This window comes from Siniperca chuatsi, linkage group LG17 (assembly GCF_020085105.1).
Source record: "Siniperca chuatsi isolate FFG_IHB_CAS linkage group LG17, ASM2008510v1, whole genome shotgun sequence".
NCBI lineage: Eukaryota > Metazoa > Chordata > Actinopteri > Centrarchiformes > Sinipercidae > Siniperca > Siniperca chuatsi.
The window spans coordinates 6,697,209-6,718,161 of record NC_058058.1 but is presented as its reverse complement, the minus strand read 5'-3'; the positions used below and the strand labels follow the sequence as shown (position 1 = coordinate 6,718,161).

At 37.7% G+C, this 20,953-nt stretch overlaps 1 protein-coding gene and 1 long non-coding RNA gene across 4 annotated transcripts in view; one reads left to right on the top strand and one right to left on the bottom strand.

The window, feature by feature from the left end:
- The window catches only part of LOC122864978, a 4,922-nt gene extending 3,752 nt beyond the window's left edge, over positions 1–1,170 (bottom strand). Inside the window, exon 1 of the long non-coding RNA XR_006375360.1 lies at positions 1,034–1,170. This is a non-coding gene — a long non-coding RNA (uncharacterized LOC122864978). The remainder of the gene's footprint in view (positions 1–1,033) is intronic.
- On the top strand, positions 614–20,953 carry LOC122864973 (Na(+)/H(+) exchanger beta-like). 3 transcript variants are annotated; one of them, XM_044172814.1, is made up of 12 exons: positions 614–1,272; positions 7,623–8,083; positions 10,175–10,425; positions 11,602–11,819; positions 13,509–13,705; positions 14,549–14,638; positions 14,826–14,896; positions 15,541–15,714; positions 16,971–17,085; positions 17,189–17,287; positions 18,205–18,277; positions 18,656–20,953. In XM_044172814.1, the coding sequence occupies exons 1-12, from the start codon at positions 1,263–1,265 to the stop codon at positions 18,916–18,918; spliced, it is 2,022 nt and encodes a 673-aa protein (XP_044028749.1). In that variant the 5' UTR covers positions 614–1,262; the 3' UTR covers positions 18,919–20,953. The 3 variants fall into 3 exon arrangements, with proteins under 3 accessions (XP_044028749.1, XP_044028748.1, XP_044028750.1); XM_044172813.1 differs by having other exon boundaries at positions 614–1,771; XM_044172815.1 differs by lacking the exon at positions 614–1,272 and adding an exon at positions 5,135–5,281.

Genomic DNA, 20,953 nt, shown 5'->3' with positions numbered 1-20,953 from the left:
CAAACAAAGGAGCACCTTCAGCGAAAGACTCATCCCCCCAAAATGCACCACAGAGCGCCACAGGAAGTCATTCCTGCCTGTGGCCATCAAACTCTTTAACTCCTCCCTCTAAGGGTTAGTCTGTATGACCCTAGGTCACTAAACTGGACATTGATCATTAACATCTCTGCCATACTTGAAATAATTGTGCAATATTCTTGGTTAATACTCCTGTCCAATATCTTAGTTTAAAATTCCCTATTTATTGATATTTATTCATACCTCTATTACTGCTGTGCAACATCCTCCGTCTCATTATAACCTACTATGATTATAACGTATTATTATCATCAACCGATAAACCCACTTGGTACTTCACACTTATTTTATTTTATACTTATATCCACTTGGTACTTAATTTATTTTATTTTCTGACCTGTATTATAGTGTATTATATTTTTTGCTTAGTACTTCTATTCCTGTGTGCACTGACGTAAAGGTGAGCTGCTGTAGCAAAAGAGTTTCCCCTCGGGGATCAATAAAGTATTTCTGATTCTGATTATAATACAATAATATATATTATTTTGAAATGGGCTATTCTGTATAATGAGTACTTTTACTTTTAGTACTTTAAGTATATTTTGATGCTAAGACTTGTGTACTTTAACTTAAGTCAGATTTTGAATGCAGGACTTTACTTGTAACAGAGTATTTTTACACTGTAGTGTTGCTACTTTTACTTAAGTAGAAGATCTGAGTACTTTCACAGCTGTGCATCATTGGATCATTATCTTTGTAAGTGGTACTTTCATGTTGTTACTGGCCGAGGTGGCAAGTAAATTAATCTATAACAATGCATCATTATTATAAACTGATAATTTTATGTAAAATTATAAACTAGTAACTTATTTATCTGTAAAAAAAAAAAAGAGTAAAAAGAACATTTTTTTCTCCCTGAAATGTAGTGAAGTAGAAATATAAAGTAGCATAAGACAGAAATACTCAAGTACAGAATCTGAGTAAATGCTTCTTCCCACCACAGATGTGTACTTACTGGGGAGGCCGCCTGGTGGTCGTTGTGGTCCTCCTCTCCAGCAGATGTCACTTTCACTCTGGCTAAACTTCGGAGGAGCTACGTGTTAAAGTGGAGAGGAAAAGACCTCAGCGTGAGAGATTTCTGTCTGATGGATGTTGCTACCTGATGCAACTTGTCAAGAGTTACATTTGAAGAGAAAACAGCATGTTTGGATGAAACAGGGCAACAACCCAACAGGCTTTAAAACATGTCAGCAGGCAAGTAAGAAGCGTGAAGTTTAACATCACCACCCGCCGGAGACAGCTGCGTGTTTGTTTGCAACATAAACCACCGTTTGTTCTTCTGCAGCTATGAGTGATTTTAAGATTTACGGAGAGGTCGTGCGTAAAAGTGCGCGCTTCTCCGAGGCGCACCACACTCGCTTCCCGTACTATCCTCATCTTCATCTTCATCGGATCTAGAGCTGTCAGCCGTCAAACCCACTGAAAATGGCTGTGCTCCGTCCCGACCGGAGGGGCTCCAGTCCGCCTCTGACGGGGTTAATGTGCGTTTTGTTGCTCGTTTTCGCCTCTGCTGCGTCCGCGAGTCGTGATGTTGTTTCGGGAAACAACGAGACGACAGGGAATGACTCCCTTCGCCAAACTAACTCCACTGCTCACAAAAAGGCTTTCCCCGTCCTCTCCTTCAACTACGAGCACGTCAGGAAGCCCTTTGAGATCTCTCTGTGGATCCTCCTGGCCCTGCTCATGAAACTTGGTGAGTGACACATGACTCAGATAGCCTGCTGCCAAAATATTTAATAATCCCACCCCCAGCATTAGTGAGGTGCTCGGTTATTATAAATAGAAGGGGGCTGATTATCCAGACTGGAGGGAGGGAGGAGGCTCCAAAACTGTATTTTATGTGTTTTTCTAGGTGGTTTACAGTTATTGTTTTGTTTTGTTTTTTGTGTTTGTAAAATGTTTATTTGTATAGAAAAATGTCATGCGGTTCAATAGAAAAGAGAAGAGAAGAGCAACAAAAATGAATACCTAACCCTAACAGCAGTGATGAAGATAAAAATACATTATGACAGAGGATGCAAAACTAAATTTGAAACAACCAGCTGCTGAGTTATCATAAACCAACTGGAAAAGCATGAAATAAATTGGGCTTTTTCTGTCCAAGCAAACAACTTTATTTATATAGCACATTTCATATACATACACGCACACATAAGCAGACATATATATACTGTACATACATATACATACATGCAAGACTAGCCAAACAGATACAGTCAGGTAGTTACTGTTTATTTCTGTGTCACGCCAAACGTTTGATCCATCCCACGTCGGATTACAAGACACCGTTACTTATCAAACATCAAACAAATATTACGTGCATCTTCACACACAACCAAAAGGAAAAGAAAAACATCAGTTACAACATTATATGTGCTTCTATATACTTTAAAATAACATATTTATGTGAAGGGTTTCAAATAAAATGGACGCCAAAAACCGCCACAAGCCTACAGTTTATCGTGATAAATGTTTTCTCATCTCTCAGGCTTTCTTCAAGTAACTGGTTAATTTAAATGTGTCATGTGTGAACAGCCATGTCAGTCTTTCATGCATCACCCATATTCACAAAATCAAAAAATAATACAACACCAAAATCCATAGTTGTAAAACAATGTGAGCACGTCTTTTGACCGAGAGCCAATAATTGCAACAATAAAAGCTACAACAATCAGATGCAGTTAAAATACAAACACAACAGTTAGATGTACAGGAGAAAAGGCATGTTTTTATTCTGCTTTTGCATATATAATGCAATCTGTTTATTCCCGGAGGTAGAAGGTTCATATTGGATGAACAGGTCAGAGAGATACTCTGGACAAAGGCTGTGTAGAGCTTTACAGACAAAAAGTCAAATTGGTGTAATTTGTTCTTTCTTATTAGAGTTCTGGTTGCAGCATTTTGTATTATCTTTGGGGAGCCCACGGTCGTTTTGGGCAGATCAGTGACTTTGCAATATTCCACCCAACAAGACATAAATGCAGTTTTTCTGCTTTGCTTTCTGCTTTTACTCTCGAAATATTTTTAAGATGAAATAAAGGCAGTTTTCTGTTCTGTTAATGGACTAAAATCAAACTCGTCTCCCTCAGAGGGTGAAAGACAGTTATGAAAACACTTTAAACAAAAAAACCCAAATGTTCAGTTGGGGATGAGTCTCCTGTATCCTATGGCCTATATCTTCTAGCTTCACCGCTGCTGAAACACTGGATATTCCTTCCACAGACTGCTCCAGTTATGTTCCACAAACCTATTTTAGGACCTGATGGTGTGAGCGTCTGTCTGTCTGTAGTCGAAGCAAATGTTGAAGGATTGGATTTTAAATTCAGCCTTGTCAAGGGGTTTGAAAGCAGCTGTTCAGACCAATTAGAGGGATTAAATGTATCTCTCTGGAGATTTATAATAAGTCTACCTTTAGCTCTGACACAACTACGCTGCTCATTTGTTGAAAGGCTAAACTCTGGACACTACAGGATGCCTCTGGCTACAAAGAACTTAAGAGAAGTCATTAAGAAGTCATTTATTCCTCAGGCAGTCGGCCTGCTCAATTCTTCTGAGAGACTCAATTTTAATGTTTTTTCAGTGTTGTTATGTTCTTTTTTATGTTGTTCTGTTTTTACCGTGATCCCACCCACCCAAGAAATGTTTGACCAGCCACCAACCAAACTCTGTACAATTTTCAGAGCGTTTAAGAAAATCACAAAATTTTATTTATTCATTTCAAGTATATTAAGTGTAGATTTTATCTCTACATTATAGTCAAATTTTTGTTTCATATTACACTAAATAGAGCCAAACTGACCAATACTGACTGATATTAGCTTATCACAGATATATCAGTATCTTTGTATATGTCGACTTATGAGTTCGAGGAAATTGCAGTACAGAAATGCCAAAGCAATTTTAAAATAGTATCTCCATTACAAAGTTTGTCCTCCAGGGAGCATTAAGAAATGTATTTTTCAAATGTAAAATGCCCCGCTCAAACCAAATTTAAGGGATCCTTGTTTTTTTTGTAAAAAAATAAAAAATAAAGGTTTGCAGATATATTGTTTCTAAACTCTAAATATTTATATCGGTATCTCATTTGGGCTCTTGATAAAAAATAATACTAAATCTCTTTTATTTTGATTGTTTTATTTTTTAACACATTTAGTCAGAAAATAATCTGTATCAGCCACGAAAAACACAACATGTATAATATGTGTGATTGTAGAATAAAAACTCACACTTAATGTCATTTAACAACACCACTGCGTTTCTGCCATCAGTTACATTGATTCAGTCAGACCACCAACCCTGGCCTCATGTTATTTTACATGAAAATGATTATAATGAGCCTCACACAGTGTGACATACAGATTTCAATTTTAAGTTGGGGGAAAAGAAAACACTGGTATCGGATCGATACTCGTTATCAGCAGATATCAAGAGTCGAGGCATCAGAATCTGTGTCGGGAGAGAAAACGTTGTATCGGTGCATCCTTAGAAAACTAAAAGCCAAATCTAATATTTGCTAGTTGCAGTTGGTCCATGGTCCACAGCAGTTAGATATCTCTAAATATTTAATTTAGCATCCTCAGTAATTGTTTTTATGTATCTTAATCACTATTGTACTTCTCTTTTCCTTTTTTTCTGTTGCCTGTAAAACACTTTGAACAGCATTTGTATGAACTGTTGCCGTACAAATAAACTTTGTATGTAAACTTTGTAGTTTTCAGAAACATGAAGTATTGGACATGATCTTGCTGACCTCAGTGCAGCTACAGCCCTCATTACAGGACAGTTTAAGTATAAACAATGAAGCAATTTGGCTTTGTTATTGTTGTATTATCCACCATGCCACCATGTTCAATGTCTAAACGCTGGTCAGAGATTATTCTGATTGGCTGTAGGAATCTCTCTTGCGGTTTGTCGTTGGCTGAGTGAGCAGAGCGAAGCTCTCTGGCATCTTATCTCTTTCGTCCAGCTGTTGTCTCCGAGGGCCGGTCCGACTTCCTGTCCTAATGCACTGCTCGATAACAAAGACCCCAGTGTGCAGAGTCAGAGAGGAGAGGAGGGGGCGAGGACAGCTGCACACAAGACCGCTGGCTGCAGAAAACATCGCAGAAAACGTTTGTTACAGCGGCCTGGACCCCACGTCACATGACACAGAGATGTCATGTGATGTCACGGTCGGCAGACAGACACAGTTAGAGACTAGCTGGTGAGCACAGTGGAGCGTTTAGCAGCTAAAGAGCCTGATATTTCCCTCAGGAGTTGGTGGAGACCAAAATCAGAACTTAAACAGAGGGAGTATTGGACTTACATTCATCAGGTGGTCAGAAACACGACTCCTGATGATTGTTAATGTTGCTCCATAACTGCTGGATGTGTAAATCAGCAGCTGTTTGCTAAAAAGTTCAGTGCATCAACTTTTTCACTGCCCCCAAGTGGCCAAAAAATCAGTAACCGCAGGTTTAAAGTTTGTAATGTTTGTCATTTTCACCATCACATTTGTTGTTATGCTACCTATGCTAACAGTTCAACCAAAACTACAGTGATGTTAGCCGGCAAGCTAATGTTAGCTAGCTATAAAGTAGGATAATTTCGTTGGAATAACAGATTGTAAATGTTGTGTAAAAAAAATAGCTATCAGTTTAGTGATTTACATATTTTGTATCAAATGTAAAATTGTCCTGGTGTGTAACAGTTGAGATGTAAATACAAAATATATCTGACAGAAATAACTGATAAGGAGGAAAGATCCCTACACATTTTCATAGGAAATGCATTTAGGTCATTTTGACCCACTTATGCAAAACATATGTCTCTTTAAAATGTAAAAGAGATGAAAAAATATTATTGCTTATGTATGTTTTTTTTTTTTCCTGCATTATTAGTTTCTGTCAGTGATGTCGCTTTGTTAGTGTTCAGGTCCAGAAGAGGGAGATTTTTCTAGTGTTGAAACGACCAATTAGTCCAATTTACACCATTTTTTGTTTTTTGTGACCTCTTAAAATGAAGCGTGAAGTGTACTTGTGACCTCTCATCACCGGCTATGGCCTCAGTGTGGACATAAGTTAGAGTCTGCAGTTCAACCAAAGAGTGATTTTAATTTTTTTCTCAGATTGTTACCAAAGAGGTAAAAGAGATTAGAGAAATTAGAGAAGAGCCAGAAAACTGAGTAAAAGAAATGACAAACGTTCACTGGTTTCCTGTTCTCAAATGTGAGGATGTCCTGCTCTTCTCTGTTTAATATCATCGTAAATTATATATGTTAGGGTTTTGGATTGAAGTTTAGACTAAACAATAAAAAATGGAGACGTCGCCTTGGGGATCTTGGGACTTGTGATGGTAATTTTCCACTATTTTCTGGCATTTTATGGACTGAATGATAAATCAGTCAGTCGAGAAAAACAGATTAATGAACAATGAAAATGATTGTTGGTTGCAGGCCTTGATTTTTCATTTCAGTAACATCCACTAAAGGCTGATAGTGAAGAGTTCCCAGGTGAATACAGATTAAATACATAAAATTTAAACCATGCAGATATTTTTAGACAGATATTTCTGTTCCCATAAACAGCCTGTTTGTTCCCCTGCAGCAGCTGCAGCATGTTTTATATTTCATGAGGACGTTGCAGTGAAGTACAAATAACTGAGTGGATCATTTTTTACTGTCATACCAAATCACTAAAAATAGTCTTTGTACAAGGTCAGGTGATAATCTCTTTTTTTTATGTCCTGCAGTGAATCTTAGGTCCTGATGTATTTACTTATGCCACAACTTTACTTATAAAACAATCTCTTCTGCATTTATTTTATATTAGTATTCAGTAATCGTTTAATTGATAAAATGTCGAAAAATATTGAAAAACGCTGTCTTCACGCTACTTGTTTTGTCCGACCAACTGTCCAAAATCCAAAGATAGTCAATTTACAAAGATACAAAACAGAGAAAAGCAGCGGTTTGGGATGATGGAACCAGATAATGTTTGGTATTCGTTCTTGATAAATGTTTCAGCACATTTGAAATAACTCCTGGGCCCCAATGAATTAAGCTTATGAGAAGTACACTTAAAAATGCCAATTTAGGAGTAATAAAGTGATCACATGATTAATCTTCTCATAAGAGAACAATACAAATTGTAAACAGCTGCTTATCAAGAACCAACTAACCCACTTTTATTAAATCAAAGGCTCTAAAATTCAAGACTTCGTAGAAGGTAAACAACAAATTACTACCCGAAAGGGTCCAAAAGCTGTTTAAAATGAGAGGAAATCAATATGACATGAGAGGAGTATGCATGTTTAAGAAACAAAGGGTTAGGACTAATGTAAGAAAAATCATTGTATTTCTGTTAAAAGGGGGAATTTATGAAACAATTATAGTGAGGAACCGAAAATGTTGCACACTTTGTAAGTTTAAAAAAATGCTTAAAAATAATGGACAAATGTTAAAATGTATGACCAGAATGGCACGTAGGCATTAGTATAGTAGGGATGGTGTTTACATTTTATCTGATGTTTAAAAGTTAAAATCTTTAAACCTTCTCTCTCCGCAGCTTTTCACATTATTCCCACGGTGTCGAACGTTGTCCCAGAGAGTTGTCTGCTGATCTTCGTTGGTCTGCTGGTGGGCGGCTTCATCAAAGCCATCGGAGAGGAAGCCCCCGTCCTCGACTCCAAGCTCTTCTTCCTCTACCTGCTGCCTCCCATCATCCTCGATGCCGGATACTTCCTGCCCATCCGGGCCTTCACGGAGAACATGGGCACCATCCTGGTGTTCGCGGTGGTGGGGACTCTGTGGAACGCCTTCTTCATCGGCGGGATGATGTACGCCGTGTGTCAGATTGAAGGAGCCAGGCTGGGCAGCGTGGACCTGCTGTCCTGCCTGCTGTTCGGCTCCATCATCTCGGCCGTGGACCCCGTGGCCGTCCTGGCCGTGTTCGAGGAGATCCACATCAACGAGCTGCTGCACATCCTCGTGTTCGGGGAGTCGCTCCTCAACGACGCCGTCACTGTGGTGAGTGAAGCGAAGGAGGAAATACTGTACTTTTTACACATATTTTTTGACAACTGGAGTTACTAGTTACTTTTAAGATTAAGTTTTAATATTTTAATACAGTAAAAATAGTTTTTAAAATGAGACATTACTAAGGCTCAAACTACCAAACAGTATATAAAGTAGTTAAAACGAGCTCCACCTCGACCAGCTACAACATTAAAATGGCCTGACATGCTAACACATCATTACACCATTTACTGCACAATGAGTATGGTTTACTCTTGATACTTTAAGTACATTTTTCTGATAATACGTCTGTACTTTTTAAGTAAAATTTTGAATGCAAGACTTGTAACAGAGTATTTCTACATTGTGGTATTGCAGGTTGAGTTAAAGATCCAAATACTTCTTCCACTACATTTCAGAGGGAAATACTGTACTTTTTACTCCACTACATTTATCTTACAGCAGGAGTTACTGGTTACATTTTAAATTTAGATTTTACATTAAAAAACAGTGGATAATCTTATAAAATACAACACATTGTTAAAGATTAATCCAGTGCATCCCAACATTTTTGGCTTGACCCCATACAAAAAAAACTGTCTGGATCACCTGTAAAACATTTCACCTCTAAACTTTTCAGATGGTTTCATTTAAATTACTGTTTGGGGCCAAAAGAGGTCAGATTATCCAATATTTCACCCAAAAAATTTTACATTTGTGTATCAGAACTTTGTTTGTTCTTCTTTCCTCTTCCATTAATCATCTCATGACCCCTCAGATTTATCTTGTGAACCTTTGGAGGGGCCCGACTGACAGTAACTATAGGTATATAAAGGAATTAGACACAGTAACACCTCAAATGAGGCTGCAACTAATAAGTATTTTCATTACCAATAATCGTTTGGTCTATAAAATGTCAGAAAATTGTGAAAAATGAGTTTAAATCAGTTTTATAAGTCAGTTTATCAGTTTGTCAGTTAAGTCAGTTTATTATCACAAAGAAAAACAAAAGCAGCAAATCCTCACAATTGAAAATCTGAAACATGTTTAGTATTTTGCCCGAAAAATGACATAAATGACATAAATGATTATTTGATTATGTTTATTGTTTCAGCTCTAACCTCGCCCAGCTACAACAGTAAAATCCTCCTTAAGCAGTAATGCATTAGTTTTAGCCACCTGATGATAAAATATATATTTTCACTTTGATACTTAAAGTACATTTTGCTGATAATACGTCTGTACTTTTACCTAAGAACATCATCTGAGTACATCTTCCACCACTGCTTTCAGAAGTGCATTACTGTTTAATTTACAATATGTCCACTCACTGAGACATTAAGAAATATTAATTAAAACATTAAAAATAAAGCCACAAAGCTGAAACAGGAGCAGTCAGATACAAATCTGTAGGGTTTATCTGCCAAACAGAAGCTGCCTTTTTAAATTTAAGTGACATTTTCTTCACATCCTTGTTTTTGTTCTGTCTCTGCTTCAGTCTGTATTCATTATCCAATCATATGAGTGATTATCAGATTATCAGATCAGCCCTCTTAACAGGCAATCACTGATAATATGGAGCAAACTGTGATCAATTTTCTATTAATTCACGTCTGTGCTGTCTCCTGGAGGATGTAGTTTGTGGTGCTGTATTGTTATACTGACAGGTGTTTCTATTATTTTGTCCACCCCATTTCTATCAATGAGGGTAGACTAAATAAACAAACGCTTCCCTGTATAATTAGCTAGGTGTACCTAATAAACTGGTAACTGAGTGAAAGTTGCATTAAAGAAAATTCTTGAGGTCAGAAATTTAGAAATAATTGTGAAGGAAGATTTTAATCTCCATCTGAATCATGAGCAGCATTAAAAATACACACAGAGATAATCATGGGATACACGTGCCAGATCTTTTCAAGTCAAAATCCAATAATAAAAAAAACATGGATCTGCATCTTGATCCAGATTTTTGAGATATCCTGTTAATAAACAAAGAACAAAACCTCCTTCGCAAAGATAACAAGTACACGGTTGACAGTTTAACTTGAACGAAACACAAAACAGACAACAAAAGACTCAGGAAATGTGTTTCTCGCTATGCAGGTTCTGTATCACCTGTTCGAGGAGTTTTCCCACGCAGGAACTGTGACTGTGGTCGACGCCCTCCTCGGTGTGGTCTGTTTCTTCGTGGTTTCAGTGGGAGGCCTCATGGTGGGAGGCATCTACGGCCTCCTGGGTGCCTTCACTTCCCGCTTCACCTCGCACACCCGAGTCATCGAGCCCCTGTTCGTTTTCCTCTACAGCTACATGGCTTACCTCTCTGCTGAGGTCTTCCATCTGTCGGGGATCATGTCGTAAGTCACTCAGCCTCTGTGCCTACTGATGATGATGATATATGTCCTAATGTATGGGATTGTTATTCTTCTTCGGTAAAACGTATACCTGCTTGTCTCCGTTTTCAGTTTTTAACATGCTTGTTAAAAGCTACACAGGACAAGAATAAATGTTATCTTATCAAATCCACAGCCACCATGAATGATTCACTACAGTCCATAAACCTGATGGCCCCAAAAGTTTGTCCCAGTGGAGGAGTTAGAAATACGGAGTGAAAACTTTGAGTAAAATGATGAATTAAATACCAGTGAATTAAATATCTGCCTTTTCTTAGTCATTTTAGTTGAAGTTTTTCACTTAAAGGAATAGTTTGACATTTTGGAAAACACGCTTATTCACCGAGTGAGATGAGAAAATCGACACCACACTTTTATCCACGTGTTAAATTTAAAGCTACAGTCAGCAGCCATTTAGCTTAGCTTAGCATAAGGACTGGAAACGGGGAAACAGCTCGCCTGACTCTGTCAAATGTTAAAAGAATCTGTATTACAGCTCCTCTAGAGCTAATTAACATGTTATATGTCGTTATATCTTTATCTTGCCTGGCAAACCTCACAGTGGTTTCACAGTAGTTTCGGTAAAAAATAAAAAACGAGATTTCATGTGTTAATTAGTGAGCTTTAGATGTGCTAACAGGCAGATTTTTTACCTTTGAACAGGGCTAGGCAAGTTGTTTCCCTCTGCTTCCAGCCTTTATGCTAAGCTAAGCTAACCGCCTGCTGGCTCCAGCTTCATATTTAGCGTACAGACATGAGAGTGGTGTCAATCTTCGACTCTCAGCAAGAAAGCGAAAAGCCGTATTTTCCAAAATGTCAAAATATCTCTTTATGTTTTGTTTTATCACCTCCTGTAGGTGGAGAAGTGATCACACTGGACAGATTTCCAAAGCCTTATTGCAGTTTTTAAATAAAACAAAACAAATTTACAGTGTTTCAATTAGTAGGGGATGTGTTGGACTTCTGTATTGCAGCCACACTTTATGATTTGGTTAGTAACAGTTGTACTTCGTGTAGAAATATTGTTTCGTTCAGCTTTAAAACCTGCAGAAACTAACTGGCTAAGTCATGCAATGCCAAACCTCACTCTGTGTTGGTAAGTTCATAACTCTCTCCTTGTTTCCTTCCTGTCCCAAACAGGTTGATAGCATGTGGCGTGATCATGCGGCCATACGTGGAGGCCAACATCTCCCACAAGTCGTACACCACCATCAAATATTTCCTGAAGATGTGGAGCAGCGTGAGCGAGACGCTCATCTTCATCTTCCTCGGTGTTTCCACGGTGGCAGGTCCTCACGCCTGGAACTGGATTTTCGTCATTTTCACCGTGATCCTCTGTCTGGTGTCAAGAGTGCTCGGTCAGTACAACTAAACGTGGTCAAACAGTGACTTTTGTCTGGATTAACTGGCTAACTAACATCACAGGATTCATTTAAATATATTCCTGCATTTTTGTCATTTTGGCCTATTTCTGCACTAATGAGGTCAACATCGTTTCCCTGTAAGGTAAAAAAGGATTAGAAAGAAGTTAACCATAATAATCAGATGTATTACTTACTTACTCAATAAAATATGGTTCCTTAGTGACATTTAGTGGTAGCTGTATACATACCAACATTGGCAATCATGTCCTTTTGAACTAATTCTGTAATTGACCAATGAATTTAACTTTACTGCCCATTAGGTGACCGAATTCAGAGAAAAATTCCCAGGCCGAACACTATAACAATTTTTTCAGTTTTTCTGACTAAATCTTTACACTAATATCTGCGTCTTCACCAAGCTCAAACTGACTTACTGCTAGCACCGTTCCTGCGAGCGGTAAAAGCTGAAGTTAGCACACCTCACATTTCAAGTTTCATATGTATTACATTCCTATATGTAAACTAAATAAACACAGTAAGCAAAACAAAGGACAATGAGAGTACTACTGGATGTTAATATTTGTCAATATTAGCTATCTAACTAAAAATCCAACAGTTAAGCTTAAAATTTTGTTGTTTGTGCTGCTAACAGCTAGCGGAAAATAAATATTAGACTTTGTAGAAACCTGGAAAAACATTCTGCAGTTTAAATTTTTTTGATGAATTCAACAACTTTGGTTTTGTTCCCAAATGCAACAGTGAAGTGTTTTAAATTTGCCACAGCTCTGATTCGCACGTGGCTTCTTCTCCATAGCAAGGTAGCAACAGCAGCTGAGGCTCATGGGTATTGGAGTATTTAGAGCCATCCACCAAAGAGACAGAAAAAACATAATAATAATAATAATAAAACTTTATTTCTATAGCACCTTTCATACAGGGGGTGTAGCTCAAAGTGCTTTACAATAAAGGGAAGAAATAAGAGAATAAATAAAAACAGGCAAATTAAAACAAGTACTGTGCAATAAAACCAAGCAATCAAATGAATAACAAACAACAAACAAACAAAAGAGGCAGCAAATAACAAGAACAGATATGTTAAGAACAATAGAATATATGAATGATAGAAATAAAACAAGGAAGGCATAAGAACGATAAAATATGTAAGAGATAAGAATCAAACAAAGGAAGATAAAAGTTAAAGGCAACGTTGAATAAGTAAGTTTTCAATTGTCGTTTAAAAAATTGGCATGATTTGTCAGAAACAAAGTTGAAATGATTAAAACTGATGGCCAACACATAAACCTATTGTAGTGTTAAATTATCCAAGAGTATTTTATATGTTGAGGAACTTTGAGGAAAACTTAACAAATGTGAATTTTAAGTATTTAGAAAAACACCAGCGACTTCTTCCACTTTTCAACTCTATTACATTTTTTTAAAAGTCTGGAGCTCCCTAATTTGTGCAAAGAGACAGTAAAGTATTGCTGATTGCATCTTTCAAGAGATATGATGTATTATTTGATCTGAACACTTTATAGTGTAGATTATATTCAAACAGATATGTAATGAATAATAAGATATTATTAATATTAGTTTGTAGTTCTTGGTGTCCTCCCGATCCCTCCTTTCCTCTTCCCGTTGCTCTTCTTTCTGAACTCTTTTATGTTGCTTCATGTGTTTCAGGAGTCATTGGCCTCACATACATCATCAATAAATTCCGTATTGTGAAGTTGACCAAAAAGGACCAGTTCATCGTGGCCTACGGTGGCCTGCGAGGTGCTATAGCCTTCTCACTGGGGTTCCTGCTGACCAACAACGAGATGAAGAACATGTTTCTCACCGCCATCATCACAGTCATCTTCTTCACTGTCTTTGTGCAGGTGAGAAATGTCGAGTACTTCATGACAAACATTTACATTTCTGTGTTTTATTTGCGAAGGCATAAAGTTACGAATGACCAAATTTAAACTCATTACTTATTAAAATTAAAAAGAAATAGTCAACCAGAAGCTTAATTTATTCTGTCGTTCCTTTTTTGTAATAAGTCAGTTTTTGTCCTTCATATTGGTAACCAGTAACCGTTATTGACCTCTGTTGGCGACTAACTGGAACTGCAACAACTTGCACAAATCTGTACACGTTGCGTCCTTTTTTTAAGAAATACTGATAAAATCAAAGTTATTTGTTAGAGCAGAAATAGAATAAAAAATGTATTTTTTGTTATTGTGGTCATGTAAAAATATGTAAATTTAGTTATATTGTTTGCATGCAAAGACATTATATAGGTCGAAATATTTAAGTACCCTTGATTTTGTTATATTTTTAATTGAATGGTATAGTACGGTGGATAGGTAGAGCCAGAGGAAAGAAGTGTGCTGTTAGACCACACCTTTAATACAGATGGGTGCCTCCTGTTGTGTATGGCAAGCGGGAGAGCAAACTGTTTTATGACCGCAGTGAAAATGTTTGTTTTGAAAGGTTAAACGCAGACAAATATGGTTTAAAGCAGTATTTCTTGTTTGAGAAAAACATGTTATGAAATGTTTTTACTATTGGACTCCGAAGTTATTAGAATTGTTTGGATCACGCGAGTCGGAAACAGTCCTACGCAACCGACACTGGAATCTAAGTCTACATTATTTGTGAATGAATACAGTCTACACTGATAAATACAATGCACGTCATTTCCACATGACCTAACTCCTGTTTCTCTCTGTCTTCAGGGAATGACGATCAGGCCTCTGGTGGAGCTTCTGGCAGTGAAGAAGAAGAAGGAGAGCAACAGATCGATTAATGAGGAGATTCACACACAGGTGAGATCAATAATAATTTGTTTCACAGCAAAACAATAGAGGAACAGAGTTGCAATACAGTACAAGACATAAAAGGACAAAAAAGATCAAACTTGTGTTGACTTCAGACTTTTTAAATCCCATTTTTGTTTATTGTTCATCATTAAGATACTCTATAAGAGCATATGAAAACTCATTCTGTCTTCAGTTCCTGGATCATCTCCTCACAGGAATTGAAGACATCTGTGGTCATTATGGACATCATCACTGGAAAGACAAGTATGATTTTTTTTTTCTTAACATATCCACAAAGAAATTACCTTTCAGTTGCGTCAAGATTTTGGTTTTAAACACTCTGGGGTGACGCTCATGTTCATGTGCGAGCAGGTTTTATATGATGAGTGGGGTTCAAAGATGTCTGAGGATACCTACTGATGTTATATATTGTAAAATAAATAAATTATATGAGGAGGGAATTACCTAAAAGGGTGGAAAATCTTTTTTTACTGTGGCTCTAAGCTGAAGGGGACTTTTTTTGTGTGAATATGATGCTGCACAAATTCCCCCATGTTGCTGCTGCAAAGGTTTGGTGCTTCAGTGTGACAGGAAATCCCAATGTTGTAATTAAGAACCTTGACTTACATTAACCCCAGTAAGATTTTATCCTCTATTCCCTCATATGATGTAATATTTGAATTTAGCAGTAGTAATAGTGGGTATACGGATGGTCCAGGGCCAAAACACACAGTTCCCTGCAGTGGTACTTCCACCGTGGTCATGGTGGTCACGCTTTCTGTTTGGTCGGGGGACCTGCATGAAGGTGAGTGGGACTGAGACACAGTATACATGTCCAGAGACACCTTAGAAAATAACATTTTTTAAAAAGCTTAACTGATGAGTGATTTTGTTTCTGCTGGATTCAGGCTGAACCGCTTCAACAAGGCCTACGTGAAGAGGTGGCTGATCGCAGGCGACCGCTCCACCGAGCCTCAGCTCATCTCCTTCTACAACAAGATGGAGATGAAACAGGCCATGATGGTGGTGGAGAGTGGGAGCTCCGCCAAGCTGCCCACAATTGTATCGTCCGTCTCCATGCAGTAAGTGTCAGTCATAAGTCATGAGTACAAATTATGTTTTTCACATAGTCCTGAGGTTGAATACTAGAAATGTCCTGGTCGTGAGTTTCTATCAAAGAATGAAAAGTGGTGACAGTTTTATAGATTATCCAGAGTAACTGAGACATTTTCTCTAAAAAGATACATTGGTGTTACTGTATAAAATCTCAGAGACGGATATCTCAAAAACAAGACTATATGCATGGTTAAATACCACTAATGTTACGTGACAAAAAGGCAGTGTTATTTATATAGCACATTTCTAACACAGAGGCAATTCAAAGAGCTTTACACAAAGAATAGCATTAGAATGACATTCAAAAACAATAAGCAATAAAAAACAGAATAAAATCAATTAAGATTTTTTTTAAATAGATAAAATTAAATCAAATAAAAAATAGAATAGACCAGAAATACAGTTAGAGAGCAGTAATAAGTTGTAAGTTGCCCCAAATGCAACAAAGGAAATAAAAGTGCAACCAATCAATCAAAGGCACAGGAGAACAGCATTTGCGCAGTACTGAAGAAGTAATAAAAGTGTTAAAAAATATGGTTGTAGCCTTCTGGGACTTTTCATAAATTAAAGTTCCAGTCATTCATAAGTATCCAGGACCTGCTGCTGATAACTTTTAGCAGAAAAAAACAAGGATATCAGCAAAAGAATGTAAGCAAGCAGCAAAGCGTCTGAAGCAGGAAGCAGAAATACATCACAAAACACATACATTCATGTATGTTTTTTTTATTTAATATGGTACCAAAATATTATGCTTTTTGTTCCAAAATAAAACAGGATGGAAAGTCAGTTAGACGTAAAGTCTGAAATCTTACCTGTGGAAGTAAAGCCGGTGTCATCGATCACTGGTTAACGATGAGAAATTATGTCCAAAAGTAGAATCTGCTTTTTTATTCACTTCTGGCCATAATATAGATCAGTGGTTTGGGACCTGCCAAAAATATTTTTGCTGCACAAAACTATATTTATTTTTCCAGCCATTACTCCATTTTTTCCTTTTCCTTGTAATTAAGTCATGAGTTTATCTCTGTTGCCTCTAAAAAGTATTCAAATAAGGCATCACAAGCCAATAAGGTTGTAAACCACCGATATAGATCAACCGCTGCAGAAATATGTCAGGCTCATTTTGTGCTTTCACTTCTCTTAAGGCCATTTTAATAGAATTTGTTGGTAGAATAGTTTGTTGTTTTTAAATAGCCATGATATGTTATGTGTGTCTTCACAGAAACATTCAGCCAAGAGGGCCGGCCAGACGACGGGCGATCCCGAGCATCTCGAAAAGTCGTGAGGAAGAGATCAGAAAGATCCTGCGAGGCCACCTGCAGAAGACCAGACAGAGGGTCGGTGACACAGTGAAGAGTTTAGCCGTCGGTTTGTTGATGCATGCGTGTTGCAGGCAGATTAACGTTTCTGACGCTGTGGTTCATGGTTTTGTGTCCTCAGCTTCGTTCCTACAGCAGACATGACCTGATGATCGACCCGTTTGAGGACAATGTGAGTGAAATTCGCTTCAGGAGGCAGCGGGTGGAGATGGAGAGGAGGGTGAGTTTTTGTACAGTATTTGTATACAAACAGCTCTAACGACACCATCAGTACACAGCGGCCACAAGAACTAAACGTCTGACTTAGATCCATGATATATGATTTACATAGCAGATGATATACTCAAAGAGAGGATTGCACACTCACATAAATATGTTGGGAAAGTATAAATGGGAAGATGAAGATAAAGCATCTATACACGTGTAAGGAAACGCTCAGTCCAATTACAGTCGCCAGTGATGCAACAAATAAACATCTGGAGAGAAAGAAGGGAAATTAAATAAGAATTTAAAAAAATAATAATAATTTTGAAAAAGAAATTGTAAAAAACAAAAAAATAAATAATCCCACTTTATAACCCAAAAATGTCAATTAGCCAGTTTTTCATTACTGCAGTCCATCATTCCTTTTAATACAATATTTGTAAGTCTTTCACCAGTAAATTTAAAGAAGGATGTTCAAGTCTTTTAAAAAATCACCCATTTTACATTTAAATCTATATGTTAAATATTCCATTGGTCTTAGCTCAAATATCAGTCTATGCCATCCCACAATTGTAGGTGTTGTATTATCAATCCATCGGAGCAATCCATTTTTCCGGGCAGCAAATGTAATACTGAACAGCCTTTAATATGAGGGCCGGGTAAACCGAGAAGCAAAACCTGAGCTTCAGTGTCAAGCTGGACATGAAAAATCAAGTTAGGTTTTCCAACGATTTTACCCCAGTACTCCTCAATATGGGGTCTATTGTATAATCTCACATGTTCGGTTTGTCCAACGATTCAGAGTGAGTAATGTGAAACTAAATCTTAGTTCAAGTCTAACTAAATTTAAAGATTTATGATTATTGGTTGCGATTTTCAAATTCTTAAGGTGTTTAAGCTCTGAAATGACAAACGTTTGTGTCTCATTCGCAGATGAGTCACTACCTCACAGTTCCTGCAAACCGCCAGGAAACAACGCCAGTGAGAAAAGTCTGCTTTGATTCAGGTCAGTTGGGTTGTATGTTTAACCCAGAATTTATCTTATCGTTTGATAAAAGGTATAAAGGAGAAATATGCCTTTTCACGCTGCTTTAGAGTCACTGTGGAGCAGAACCTGATTCACATTCACTCTTAACTTTTACACAACCATGAATTGACAGTACCTTTTATATTCATTAAATACGCAACTAAACTGAATTATTACTAAAAAGTTTGAGGGTAGGGATTAGACAGACTCTGAGATTAAGATGTTTTAGGGTACAAAGCACCTAAACATCCTAAAAACGACTCTTACTGAAGCCCAAACTACTTGTTTATGATTTTGCAGCAGCTTGTAGAAAACGTTTTAGCACTAACGTATCACTGCTCTGTATCTGTATCCCAGAGCACCAGGTTTACACTTACGATGACGGCGAGAGCCCCAGAGGCCAGACAGCTCGGCCACATCCCAGCCCTCCTGATGCCGTCAGCCTGTTGAACGAATCACCCCAGAAGACCAATCAGAGCAGCGCTCTGAAAGGCGACGCTCAGCTGAGGGCAAAAGTGGCAGACAAGCAGGAGGAGCAAGACCAACTGAAACTATCACGCTGCCTTAGTGACCCCGGTCCAAACAAGGACGGGGACGGGGATGGCGCCTTCCTCTCATGATAATATTTACAGTTCATGATCCCCTCATGTCATCTGTTGTATTCAAAGAGTGGAGATCCCTGAATGAATGAGAGTCCTATCAGACCTTGATATTTAAGAATTTAAAGAGTTGGAAGTATTATTCTTTCCCATGTTCTGTTTTTGTGATATGAGATTATGCAAATTGTTCTTTTTTCCAGCATTTTGGGGGAAAATCCTCCGTAAGTTCATAAAGATTTTTATCATGTAACACATTACCAAAGCATGCACCACTGGCCATTTGCTATTTCGGGATTGTATTACAGCCTGAATTGTGCCAAGTGTCAGCATTTTGTGTCTTAACAAGCAGACTTGCATCAAATAGTACAAAAAAAGACAAAGCACTTGTTTTAACAAGCTTGGAGCACCAGATGGGTGGAGTTTACCCCCTCAAAGCACAGTGTAAGGAATCTATAAAGTAGAGCTCGAGCAATAAATCTGATATTATGGCCGATATTAGCCTATTTCAGTATTAGCATATATATCGGCCGATGAGTAACAAGAAATTGCTGCACAGAAATACCAAAGAAAATGTTTAGGTATTTTAGAAACAGTCTGCCCAACGCAAAGTTTGTCTACCAGAGAGCTCTGACAAGTTTGTTTTTAGCCATGCTAGCGGCTCTGTGGATGGCAATGTCGGCCCACCACTTTGGTCCAAACAAAATATCTCAACAACACTGGATGGATTGCCATGAAATTTGGTACGCATTCATGTTGCCCTCAGGATGAATTGTAACTTAAGTGATTTTTCATCTGACGACATCATCGGGTCAAATTTTTTATTTGTCCAATATTTTGGTTTATGACCAAATACCTGCAAAAATTAATGACATTCCCATCAGCCTCAGCTGTACTTTTAGTGCTAATTAGCAAATTTAAGCATGCTAAAACACTGAATTAAGATGGTGAACACAGTAAACTTATACCCTCTTAACATCAGCATGTTAGCATGAAGGCGTGGTGAAAAGCCTGCAGTCATAGAGAGGGTGGAGAGACCCGATATTGTTTGAATATTGGGATAACAGTAAACATTTTCAGACAGTCTCTCCTGGAAGACATTCATAGTGTTGCAGTCGGTTGTTCAAATGAAAAGTGATGAAAAAAAGAGAGCTTGAGAGAGGAGTTGAAACCTTGTCATCACAGGGTGAAGTGAATGTGCCTTAGGTCTTTTTTTTACTATAAAGGGTCTCACTCTTTACATATCTTGGTCAAAATTCTCCAAAAAACTAATTTTAGCATATGATGCCCTTATCCAAAACATTTGTTTCTATATCATTATCAAAAATGTTTAAACTCAAATATCAATATCGGTATCTGCCTCAAAAATCCTTATCAATAGAGCCAAACTATCAAGTATAAACATCTACAAGAGGGTAAAACTTCCTGTGATTGAAAATGTGTTTTGCACTGTTAAAAGTACCCTGGTGAAATAGAAAGCACAAATCTGGTGATCCAAGAATGTTAAAATAACATAAAAGTCAAGAATAAACTGCAAATATTGTTTGACCGAGGTCTGTGAACAAGCTTAGCACTAACATCGCTGCATGCCTGTTCAGTGTTTTCTCAGGGACTGTAACATGGCACAGTATTAACATATGCCCTCTGCACAAAGAAAATAAGTGTTTCTGTCCGAAACGTGCTCCACCCTTATCTGTTTATGACGTGTCTGTTTTGTAAGCTTACGTGTTTGGACTGCTAAGAGCTTCTGTAACATTCCAGCGGTGATCGAGTTTGTCGACTTTTTTGTAACGAAGCTCTACATATCTGTGTTCCTGGTAACTGAGCATGCTTGGAGACCTTTATTGGGAGGTTAAAGAGGTGAATCACATTTTCATATCTGCACAGCACTGAACTGTCTGAGCTTTTGCTGCCTGCACATGTTGGCCTTAAAATGTATTTGCTTTCTGTGTGTTTGCCAGTTGAAGTATTTTTATATTTTGAAAATGTCCTCAAGTCATAAATATTTGTCAAATGAAGCTTTCATTTCTGTCTGAAATAAAGGTATGTCATTGCCTAA